General features: G+C 45.3%; 1 protein-coding gene across 1 annotated transcript in view; it reads right to left on the reverse strand.

The window, feature by feature from the left end:
* The window catches only part of tg (thyroglobulin), a 50,532-nt gene extending 38,926 nt beyond the window's left edge, over positions 1–11,606 (reverse strand). The window contains exons 1-18 of the mRNA XM_061243810.1: positions 11,540–11,606; positions 10,928–11,036; positions 10,642–10,739; positions 9,532–9,720; positions 8,998–9,157; positions 7,348–7,454; positions 6,904–7,047; positions 6,403–6,592; positions 5,009–6,063; positions 3,712–4,308; positions 3,185–3,418; positions 2,741–2,878; positions 2,439–2,516; positions 1,612–1,715; positions 1,174–1,294; positions 742–945; positions 437–646; positions 69–211 (exon numbers count right to left, since the gene is read on the reverse strand). Of these exons, the coding sequence (XP_061099794.1) occupies positions 69–211; positions 437–646; positions 742–945; positions 1,174–1,294; positions 1,612–1,715; positions 2,439–2,516; positions 2,741–2,878; positions 3,185–3,418; positions 3,712–4,308; positions 5,009–6,063; positions 6,403–6,592; positions 6,904–7,047; positions 7,348–7,454; positions 8,998–9,157; positions 9,532–9,720; positions 10,642–10,739; positions 10,928–11,036; positions 11,540–11,606 (3,948 nt within the window). The remainder of the gene's footprint in view (positions 1–68; positions 212–436; positions 647–741; positions 946–1,173; positions 1,295–1,611; positions 1,716–2,438; positions 2,517–2,740; positions 2,879–3,184; positions 3,419–3,711; positions 4,309–5,008; positions 6,064–6,402; positions 6,593–6,903; positions 7,048–7,347; positions 7,455–8,997; positions 9,158–9,531; positions 9,721–10,641; positions 10,740–10,927; positions 11,037–11,539) is intronic.
* Between the last annotated feature and the right edge of the window lie 748 nt (positions 11,607–12,354).

The raw sequence follows: 12,354 nt of genomic DNA on the forward strand, positions 1-12,354 counted from the left end.
GAATGGGATGGGCCATTTTGACGATTTAATGATTAAAAAATTAAAGATCAGTGTATCCATGGGAATACCTGCAGGCTACAGAGTCCCCGAGCCCTCATGTCCCGGAGGAGGGAGAGCTGCAGACCAGTGCGGATGGAGCTACATGACTGCCCCTGAGGCACAGATAGTTGGAGCTCAGAGAAGGCCTGAACTGACTGTAAAACCTGGAGTCCTGTTAGAGACATAACATAAAATACATAAACATATTTAGCACATCTACAAAATCTCTGAATAATTTCACCATTTGCAATGTAGGTCTGGGTAATCGTAAATGGGTATTGCAAAATTATTTCTTAGCATCAGCGATGAGTAAATTAGCATGCTACGGCATCTTTCTGTAAATAACTTTCATCAGCATCACAGAGAGGAAGTGGCTACTGAGATGGAGGCTAGTTACTCTGGCAGGCATGAGGAACTGGGGCATCTGACAGCCAGTTTCTGGTCACAGAATCACACAGGAAGTTCTTGTCAGGAAGTGGGCTTTCATAGCCCTGGTGACACAAGAGCTGGCAGCGCTGTATCTGTTGGCCGCCCTCCATGGCATGACTGCACAGAAGGGCACCATGGGCAAGACGTGGTTCGCTGAAGGGAAGTGGACACTGGGGACCTCAAAAAAAAAAAGACAGAAATAATATTAAAATAAGTAAATATAAGGCGTGAATAAAAGCACAGAGAAACTGTGTTCAGCTATGAGTGACATACTGCCACAGGCAGGGGTCTGCCCAGCGTTGCGAGGGGTTCTGGTCCCAGGGAGCTCTTGACCATTCAGAGAGACACACCAGCAGTCTCCATGGTCACACTGCATTGGGGAGAATCCATGCCCATCTGCCTCGCACTCTGGCTCATAACCAGTTCCAGCTTTCCGTCCAATCGCCTGCTCCTTCAGCATCTGGCACCAGCTGGGGCCTACAATATGTGCATCAGCAAAGGACCCCAGTCGAGTGAGGAGAGTAGAGAGTTGATAATAATAATAATAATATTCAGTAGTCAGATCAACACACAGGCTGCATCCAACCAAATCAATTATAAACTTTTTACAGTCTCTTGTCAAATACAGCAAGCCAAGGAACTAGCAGTATGCTTTCTTCTAGTTTAAGAGCAAAAAGGAAGAATTTGGAATCAAAATTTACGCACATTGCTGGTCTCCCGACTGACTCAAAACAGCAGGCTGAATGGCCTTCCCTGTGACAGGACTGACACACCAGCCGAAACCACTGTCTGCACGCTCCCTCTGCAGCACAGCAAACTCTCCACTCTGCCAACACAGACGGCATATACCGTCAAATACAAACAGGCAACAGACTCTGCCAGACACACACAGACAGATACAGGCAACACACTCTACCAGAAACAAATACAGGCAACAAACTCAACCAGACACAATCACAGGCAACAAACTGTCCAACATAAACATAGTAAAATAGCTCAGACACAAAATCAACCTGGCTACAACCTCAGGCAATAAAGAGTAAAGCACAGGAAATAATTGCAAATATGACTGAAGATACATCTGCAGTTGTGTCTTCTAATGCCCTAGCCATTTTCCAATACAAATATGACTGGGGGAAATACCTCTTCACATGTGGGATTATACAGAGAGTCTGATTGGTCAGAGACAGATGGCATCCAATCAGAAAGCAGAGCCTGAGAGTGGGCCCTTTGGCATGGGGTCCCACCTGGAAGAGAACATTCACAGAATGAAGCCTCATTCAAGCCATGGTATTTACATAACTAGTATGTAAGTAAAGAAAGTTTAACAAAAATACTTTTCATCCTTTACTACAGCCATGCAAAAAGACACCAATGACTCAGATGATCTCTTTGCTGTTAATTACTGAAATTATCTCAAATTGAAATAGACAAAATTATGAATAAAACCGAGTATTTGAATTATGAATAAATTGCATTACCAAGGAAAAGGTGAAATCCAAGTCAGAAATATTAACATGGTACAGAGTCAAAGCATTTTATGGAGTTTCAATGCAAAACAGATGGATTTTCAATGAAAAACAGATGTAGACATGCACATTCCACATTATTTGGACAATTATAACACCCAGTGGGCTAAAACAAATTTTCCAAACCGCAAAAAACAGGGATATAAATATAAAACATAAATTACATTTAGAGAATTTTGATTTCCGTTCTTTTTTTTTGTCTTGGTTAAGGTCAGTCAAGGCCTCTCCAACTGTCAATCATTAGAGTTCAGAAAGGAAACTAAGAGATGCATAATCACTGGGGACACCTCTGACTCACAAAATTCCTGTGCCAATGAAGGAGTTCCTGTTGCTGATGCTGATGAGGGATAAGGAACTGAATTTCCATAACTTTGATATAACATATTTCTACCTTCTTTAGTATTGAGAATAAAATAATATAATAGTAAAATGGACACTTACACTGTGGAAGCTCCATCGAGCGACTGGTTAGGGACTCAGGGATATACTGTCCTTCTCCATCAACACACCAGCATTGACCTGTCAGTACAGTGAAAAAGAGATTACTATGTCAGATCATATACCACCCCAAGACAGAGGGAATGCTAATTTGAAAAAAATATTCCATGGGTGCACTGTACCCATGAGGATTTGCAAATGTCTATAATAAATAAAATCTAAATCCTCAACAAATTACTGCTCCTACATAGGAAGCTTCCGGAATAAGAATATTGATGTAGTGTACAGCAGGGTGAGACACTCACCTGTGCTTGGGTAGCACTGTGTAGGCAGCCACAGGCCGCTGGAGTCACACTGTGGGGTGTAGGGCTGGTACCCGAGGAGCAGGGCCTCTCTGTCACTGTCAGACGCACTGGTGTGACTCTGCCAGTAGAACTGAAGTGCTGCAAGTAGCAGGGAATAATACATTATGTATACAATAATTGATATTATTTTTTTTTAAATTTAATTCCCTTATATCAAAGGTAAAAGTAAACAGTACATTCACTTTGAGTGACCAGACTGCTTCATTATACCGTACCTAGACTGTCTAAAATGTATTTAGGTAACAAATAGACTATCAGTTTAACAAAATAAAAAGGTTAGTAGGAAAACAGCAAATGCAGTCTGGCATCTGTCAGACAACAGATAACATTTGATAATTGACATGATCTCGACCAATCAGAGATGAAAAGAAAGGAACAGTGTACTGGAGAGGGCGGCGAGGCGGAGGGCGGAGTCGGAGTGACTGAGCAGGGTGTCGGAGATGAGGGGGTCCACAGGGGGGCTGTGCAGGAGCTCCTGGGGGGTCAGACTGAGGCCCTCTCCCAGCAGGAAGCCGTAGCCCAGAGGCACATTGGAGCTGTTGGAGAGGGAAATGATCGCCTCTGTATCCTGGCGGAACTGGGAGATCCGCCGTCCCATGAGAGAACAGGAGCCAGGACCTGAGGAAGGAACGAGACACTGCAACCTTTAAACACACACAGGCCCACTCTGTATGCAGGTAAACAGAGATAACATTCCATTAGGAGTACAGAGTAATGCTTTAATACTATGAGCTAAAGAAAGAACCAGTCAATAGAACTGATCAGAATGGCCACCCATAAGATTAGGCTGGTCTAGATACAATAGGTATCTTCCTCAATATTGACTTCCAAAATCTTTCCAACATTTGGAGATTGATGACTAGCAATCAGTGACCACTACTGCTATTGGGGCGCTTCAGCTCAGAACTCACATTTTGGGATCTGGTTGATGGCGGCCTTGGTGTTAGCTATCATGTCCCCGCGGGCCCCCACGCACCAGCACTGACGGAGGTGGAAGTGTCCCAGGGGGACACTGAAGTCGGAGGGCTGTCCCGGGTATTGCGTGAGGTTCCCCCGGAGGAGTCTCCACAAGGACAGGGGGTTCAGGAACACACTGGGTCCAAAAACAGCATCGCTGCCACCGGCCAACACCTCAGCTGGGACACTGTCAAAAGTCTCGTACTGGGAGAGGACGGAGAAGACCCTCTGATGTCCTGCATCAAACAGCACCTTCACGAACCCCCCAAAAGAAGCCAGGGCCTCAGGGTGCTTCCCATACCCGCTGAGGGTGCTGATGACCTCGGACACAGGCAGGTTCTGCCCGGCATTGTTCAGTCGAACCCAGTCCCGATAGAACTGGAAGGCCTGTTCGGGGGGCCCATCGCACTGGACCTGCCGCCACCTCCCATCTGGGCCACACTGGGGGATGTACACGTTCGAGAGCTGGGTCATCGCGGCAGGGTCTGACAGCACCAATTGGACTGCACTCAAGAATCGCCCTGCTGCGGAGGCCTGGCAGTCAGTGGGACCTGGACAAACAAGACAACAGTGTCTGCTTGGCCTGGGAGCTGAGCAACCAGAAGGCTCTCTTTCCAACTGAGACAGTGACTCAGTGTTCACGCATACTGCCGGTTTTTACTTTAGTGTTGACGTGTTGCAGGAATGCTCAGTGGGGTGTTGGGAGTCATTCACCCGTAATAATGAAACTGATAAATAATGCTATGGCTACGAGGAGGAACCAAAAACAAACAAAAACAACATGCCTGGATTATGACTGGATTAAAATACCGGCCCCCTTTATAAAAAATGGGCACATACAACCAACTGTCAAATAAAGAGTTTAAAATGATTTAAACATTTTCCAGTTTTTTTTTGTTTAACATTTGTTTCACGTTTTGTTTAATACAATGTTCGATCGACTCTCAACCTACAGATATGAATTTTATGAGATGTGGATTCTTAATAAGTCACTTGGACTGAAATCCCTGTCTCACTGGATCAGCATGCATTACAGTTTTTAGCATAGAACATTGCATTACAGTTTCCCACAAAGTCATGGTCATAATCACAATCTGGCTCTCCCAGTCTGGTCCTCTAATCATGCCCCAGTTTAATAATCCCAGTTTAATAATATATAGATTTATACATTGCATCATCCATTTAGTTATGTACCCAACACACACACATACATTATGTATTTGAACAGAAAGAGTGATCGCTGACACTCACACTGCAGACTCCTAGGTCCCGCAGTGGCCTCCTGTTTGCCTCCTTCCCGGTCCATACAGAAGCAGTCCTTTCCAGAGCACTGCAGAGGTGTGAAACTGCCGTCCGCCTCACACTTAGGGATGAAGACCTCTGACCCCGCAGACAGACCCGCCCTCACTTTCACAGCCCTCTCCCGTTCGCTCTCACACAGCGATGGACACCTGGGTCTCCGCCCCTTTGAGCGTGAACCCAGGACCTCCATCCCACGGGAGTCCACACACCAGCACTCTGGACCCAGACACTGGACCTGCTGGTACTGCCCGGTCTCTGTGCACCGGGGGACGTACAGAGCAGAGTCTCTCTGACACGCGCCTGGCTGGGAGCTCTTGAATACAGCCTGGAACACACCACCCAGGTCCACACTGTCCTCTGCCTTCATCACAGAGATGACATCCCGAAGGGTGGCCAAGAACTGCTCGCTCTCCAGGGAGGACGCCACCAGTCTCACCAAATCGCTGTTCTTCTTCAGATTCACGAGTCGGCCCAAGGGGTCTGAGATCTCCCGGTCCAGGGCCGCAGCCTCAAACCCAGAGTTGGCTTCAGGGGAGAAGATCTTAGCCAGCTGGGCCAAGTCAGCGCTAACCTCTGAGAGCCCCACCTGGCTAAAGGTTCTGCTGAAGCTAAATGTGCCCCTGGTCCCAACCGCTGCACTGAAGTTGAAATTGGCGGCGTTCTTCAGGAACTTTCCTCCAAAGAGGTTTTCCTGCAGCCTCTTGGGATTGGTGGTCAGAGACAGGGCTTTGAGGGCCATGGCTCCAGTGGGGAACATGCCCTGAATGACCTCAGCCAGGACCTCGGCCAGGTCAGGCCGCCCAGACTCGGACACGGACAGGAGCAGCCCGGATTTGGCCAACAGCTCCTGCACCTCTGGACTGCAGGGACTGAGGGGTGAGGCGTTCCTGTCCTGATCCTGCGGCCTCTGTGAGAACAGGTTTCGGGAGCTAAAGGGACCAGCCGGGCCGAAGAACAGCCGCGAGAGGGCCTGTCGTCTCTCTGCAGGACAGCCTGTCACTCCACTACCTGCACCAAAGAGTACAGCTCAAGTTCAACCACAAAAGACTATTGAGGATGACTGTCTATAAGTGGAGAAAATCAACTCTGTCTCTAATATGTAAAAAATATCATTTTTATGACCCTGGCGATTTCTGGAGACAGTGAAGAAGAGTGCGAGGGAGGGAGGAAGGGGAGAGAGAAAAAATTGGGAGAGGAAGAAATTGAGAAAAAGAGTGATAAAGAGAGTAAGACAAAGACAAATAGAGAACAGAAATAGTGAAATAAATCATTCACAGCGTATGAAAATTCAGAAAGTGTTAGTCTGTGAACCAAAATTCTCAATGCTGAATGTGCAGCCAGACGTACCGCAGACAGGTTTTCCTCCATGCAGCCGTGTCCCAAAGATCTCTCTGCCGTCAGAATCCACACACCAGCACTGCCCGCCAGCCTGGCACTGCACAGCGGTGTAACCTCCACTCGCATCACAAGAGGGCACACACACTGTCTCTGCCTCAATGCTAGAGGACCTGTCACTCTCACATTTAGTGGGACCTTCGGGAAAAGACAGACACACACTCTTCTCTAGCATTCAAAATATAATATGAAGTGTACAGTAAAATGCATGTTTTACACATTTCTCAGGATTGAGCAGAACATTATATTGATACTCCTACCGCTTACATATATATTCTGCGAACATCTTACTGCTTATCGTTTATTACTGTAATAACTTGAGATTTTTCTTGGGAATCTGTCTAGTGGACTTTTTTAAGAGAGCTTGACTGTTTTGATCTTTGAGCAAATTATTTGTCATTTTGAACAGTAATTCCAACTGACCAAAATCCACAGTAATGCATGCTTACATCTAAACCTGCCGCCCATGACCAGCTGTAAGCCCAGAAATCTCCTCTGCAGGATGCGGTACATGTTTGACTGGGAGAAGGAGCGTTCAGGCTCCATTCCTGAGAAGGCCGTGTCGTATACTTCATCCAGCAGCAGCTCCACACCTGAGCGGCGGACAGAACAGTGTCTCAACCTCTAATGGTGACCAGCATGTAGCCATAATTCTGCACAAACTGGAATACTCTTAATTCATAAAATATGTTTTGAATCAAGGCCTCGTAGACTGCCGATTCATACACAGTATATTTGACTTTATGTACCTTATTGTATAACAAACTTCTGTTTATAAATCCACGTAAGCATGGCAACATGTTAATGAGGAAAAGCTTTGGTAGGTATGACAGGAGTAGCGTGTCCCACAGCCCCGTCCGACCCCTGTGGCCTGGCACCTGTGGACGCCTCACCTGTGTTGGCCAGCTCTCTGCCTCGGCTGTCAGCACAGAAACAGTAACTGGAGACCTCCGGGAATGCTTCTCTGAAGCCGCTGAATGTCTGAAAGGCTCTTGGTAACCTGAGAGAAGAACATCAGAGACTTCATTCCTCCATGTCACTGCCAAACCGACGTGCAGAGACGTGACGAGTTCAAAGACTCTGACCAGGGTTGCTCAACTCCCACCCAGAGTTCACTAGAGGTACAGTCCGTTTAATACTTTCACTGTCAGAACTGAGCAGGATCACTCAATTACCAGACAATGAGCAATTACTCATCTGAATCTGATTAGTGAAGGTCACAAGTTTCATACCTTTATCATGTTTTAGACTCTTAGCTAGCAAGAGTGAGAATAAGAAACAAAATCAATAAGATTTCACTGTTGATTTGGCAAGCTCAAACATTTTTCCAAAAACATCATACTGTCAGAACATTTATGTCTTTATGAAGCAACAGCTTATTGTAATACCTATACCAGCAATGCCCAAGTATTGCGCTCATCAAATATTCACATTATAAGACTCAGCCATGAGAGACTCTTATAATGTGAACATTTGGGATGTTTTCATGTCAACTATTTATTTTATCATATTACTTATGCATTTTTCTATTAGTTTAACACAATGTGAAAAGTATTCAAACTATGCATGACAAACATGCAATTACATAAACTGTCCATTAGCAAGAGGCTACCCAGATGTGTTCTGTAAATGTTTTAAGATGCTTGACTTTGCTGTATAAATAGTATGTCTATCTGAACATACAGATATAAACATTGTTGTCCACAAATGTCCATGATGTCATACTGTGGAAAGAAATGGAAAGAGAAATGGAAAGAGAAACCATAATGAATGTTCCTTTACCGATGACGTGCCAGAGATGGAAGGAGGAGAAACAGGGTCAGGATCATGATTTTTGACGTTCAGCCTCAGTGGTTTCTGTGATTATATGAATCCCATTTAAATCATTATGCCTATTACAGAATCTGATCCACATGATACAAAGATCCACAGATCTGTGCACAGAGGCCCAATGCACATACCTGGTACCTCTAAAGATAAGTGCAGGGGACAGAGCTCAATTAGCAATGCCTCAAATTTTCTTTAGTAATGTAGTAAGACTCCCTTCTGCCATAAAGCCTCTGTGATGCTTGACAGTGGGAATGTAGCTAGGATCTTAGATCATTGGGTATGGGAGACTTGACCCTAGCTGGGAAGTTTAAATAAAAATGAATAATTTGATTGTAAAAGGGTCCAAAGGCAATAGAAGTATGTTGGTAATGTCGGACTGAGCAATCTTGCCTCTCGTAGCTTACTCTTTAAATCACTGCCTTCACAGTTGATCCACATCCACTGAGCTGATTTGATTTGCTAGAAAATATGAGTTATATCCTGAAAGGGGTTGATCTTATTGATCTGAATTGGACTGTTTGCACCAGACTTACAACAGAGAACAAGGAAGGCTACATTTTTGGTTAACTTGGGAACTGAATTATTTTCCAGTCACTTTTTCACACCAATGCTCCAAGCCAATTTTATCTTGTCTGTCAGGAGGCATGGCACTTGATGGTGCAAAAACGTATATGCTTTTGAAGCCTTGGAAGTGCTGTTGTTTAGAGTCGCACCTGTTGAAGGAGTGAAGGAGGTCCAGGACTGTCATGTCTGTGGTGTTGACAAACTTGCACTGCACAGGAAGGAAGTTCCCATCGGCAGAGCACTGAGGGGGGGAACGTTCCCCAACACCGTGGAGGAGACGGCGCTCTCTGATCTCACAGCTACCAGGACCTGAGGTCAAAGGTCACACACACTTTACACCACCCCTCACAGCCACCTCAAAGAGGTTAACCCCACATGACTGTGTGACAGTTCTTAAAGAAGCGTGACACCCCAAATGGCATCTGTCAAATCAGACAAAACATTTTACAGATAAGTGAACCACTTATGTAACATAAATCTGAGGGGTACACGACACGATGGTATCAGCTGCGCAGGAGACGGTTCTTATGTCTGTGTATTTATGTGCTTGGGCATGCGATGTGGCTGCTTCATGTGCTTATGTGAGTGAGTGTACACATGTGTATGCGTGTGCCTATGTTTGTGTTAGAGACTGCATGCGAGTACATGGCGTGTGAGAACTTAAGCAACCTTTCCCCACTTACAGCGAGAAGGCTTTCCGTTCTGCCGTGTCCCATAGATCTCCATGCCCTCCCGGTCCACACACCAGCACTGTCCCTGGGTGCGGTCGCACTGAACGGGCTGGTACTCCCCAGACTCCAGGCACAGGGGCACTGCTGGGGCCGCTTCACTCAGCAGGGCCCGCTGCCTGTGGAGCTGGCAGGGGGACAGACCTGGGGGCCCCATCCCAAAAAAGACTGTGACCCAGGGCACGGACACAGGTCCCATCTGTCAGACAGTCTCACACTAGTATTTAACTTACCAACTCTGCATCTACACAAACAGTATATTATAATTAATGAGCATGTGTGATCACCTTTTTCTTACATTAAGTAAGGTAATTAAGCCACAAGATAAAGATTTATACTTGAAAACAAGAGAAGTTCATTTTGATGGATCTCGAGGTACCCTATTGAATGAACACACTGCGGCTTGGTTCAAATGTAAATCACCATGATTCTCGCGCAAGGTCTCCAGATTATATGGCCTGACCAAGACTAAACCCTCTTTTCTTGGGCAGCAAAGAACTTTGTTGCATTCAGGATACAAAACAAAAGCCCATTTGAAATCTCAACTGGATAAAATAGGTCTGGCCTATCTCTGCTTGAAAAAATTAACCAGTAAAGATATTTGCCCTCATTGCTAAATTAATCATTTGAATTTACCTTGATTATGTACTGTACCTTTTAATAACATGTTCCCCTTGGGTTCATTTGCTTAATTAATCTAAGCTCTATTAATTTTGTTGCACATTGAGTTCCCATCTAGAAAATTATTATCTGTAGATTTCTGTCTGGGTCTAGGTTCTATAGTATTTCTATAGTATTTGACATTAAAGTAAATGATACCACATCTGATTGGCCAGCTCAAAAAGTAGCGCTATTCAAAAATGGGAACAATCGTGTCACAACAGAAACACGACACCTACAAAAACAGAAGAAGAATGTATCCAAAAATAGCGCCATTATTCAGCATGTTGGATTAATTTTGTATTCAATTGTTATCCCTTATTAAGTTATGTCTACAGTATATGATAATATAAATCACCATCATTAAAGGTAATAGCTATTCAATAAGTTCGGTAGGTAAGTTACAGTGTACAGCTGATCCGTTCTGTCTGCTCCCTGCAATCTCAGAGCCTTCAGCGTCTACACACCAGCATTCACTGCTCTCATGGGTACACTGGACATGCCTAGGAAGGGAGGGAGAGGGAGAGGGAGAGGGAGAGGGGGAGAGAGAGAGAGAGAGAATTTTCAACGGCAAGGCCTCATTATTTACAGTACTTCACTTTACTTTCACTTTAGGATTCGAGCACTATTAAGAGCAGAAGCGATTGAGAGAAAGCCCTGAGTGTGAGACTGGACAGACAGGTCCCGGTACCTGAAGCGGCCATCCTCAGAGCACTGGGCAACATGCTCTCTCTGCTGGGCTGCCCCCTCCCCTCTCAACAGCTCACACTGACTCAGAGTCTCTGACTCCAGCTGGTATTCTGGAACACAGCAAAACGGCACAACTGGACTTCTGAGTCACAGAGGTCAGGAAGCTGGGTTTGTAGCCTGGTTGCAGGTTTGAATGCAGAGTGAGACATTACTACTCCAAGAAGCATCGAACACTTCAAGGGCTTCGATAAATGGGAGACGAGAGCAGTTGCTCTGAAAAATAATTCATATCAAGCAAATAGTGCCACATGAACACAGTAAATACAGTTAATGTACATTGCATGGACATTAATACTTAATCTGTAACAGGCCCCTTAGGCAGAAATTGAAGCAGGATAAGTGAATGTTGGATAATCCATCATGTAATTATAAATCACCCATGTGTATGTGCCTCTGTCTTGAGGCATGCTTTGTGAGTTCAACTAAACTCAAAAGAAAACCAAATCAAAGTGTTTTCAAAGCTAAATGATTGTTGTCCAGTAAACTTCTGTGTGTTAGAAAAGACCCTCACCTGGTACCTTTGAGGCAGGAGTTAGGCAGTAAATGGTGTTACCTGAGATCTTGCCCTCGGACAGGAGGGCACAGCAGAGCAGGACGGAGACACTGCGGAGAATATCCATCCTTTTTCTCTCTCCAGCTCCTTATGGGACACAGGAGCCTGCCCTTCGCTGGGGATGAAGGGGCTTTAAATACTACCCTCCGAATCTGCCCAGTCACCCTCTCACACAATCAATACGCACACAAGCACAGCCGATGCACGCTTCACTCCACCTCCCAAAACACTGGTCAGTCATGCCTGTCCAAGACAAAGACTGCCATGACCGACACAGCCCGGCAGAAAAACTCAAGAGCACCGAAAAAAGCACAAACAAGTGCTCCACTCCCCCACACACTTCTCCCGCTGAGGACATTTACAAGTACTCTCCTTCTCGGACACTTGAGGCTAAGCGTGCCATTGACTTCTGAACAAGTGTCTTATGTTCAGGTGAACTTTTCAGAGGTGCTCAAGATGTGAAGGCAAAGGCAAGCTTGATGACACAGCATACAGTAACATTGCAAGAAAAGTACAGCAAAGTTCATCCCCACAGGTAAGGAAAATGACGTTAAGCAAAAAACACTATTCAGTACAATGCGTCTATGGGCCTCATACTATTCTAATTATGCGTGTGGAAAGTTACCAAGCAAAATTGAGACAAAAGCGTTGAAAATTTACCAAAACACAGTTCAATGTCACAATAAATGTCAGAGGATCTTCTCTGACCATGGCATGAGGCAACTTCCCCTGTAGCATTGTCCGTCTAGGAAGACTTCCCCTACCACCTTGCTCTTCTGGCAAACACACTGGGTACTCTGGTTGTCTCCAATCCT

The sequence above is a fragment of the Conger conger genome, chromosome 1, assembly GCF_963514075.1.
Source record: "Conger conger chromosome 1, fConCon1.1, whole genome shotgun sequence".
Lineage (NCBI taxonomy): Eukaryota > Metazoa > Chordata > Actinopteri > Anguilliformes > Congridae > Conger > Conger conger.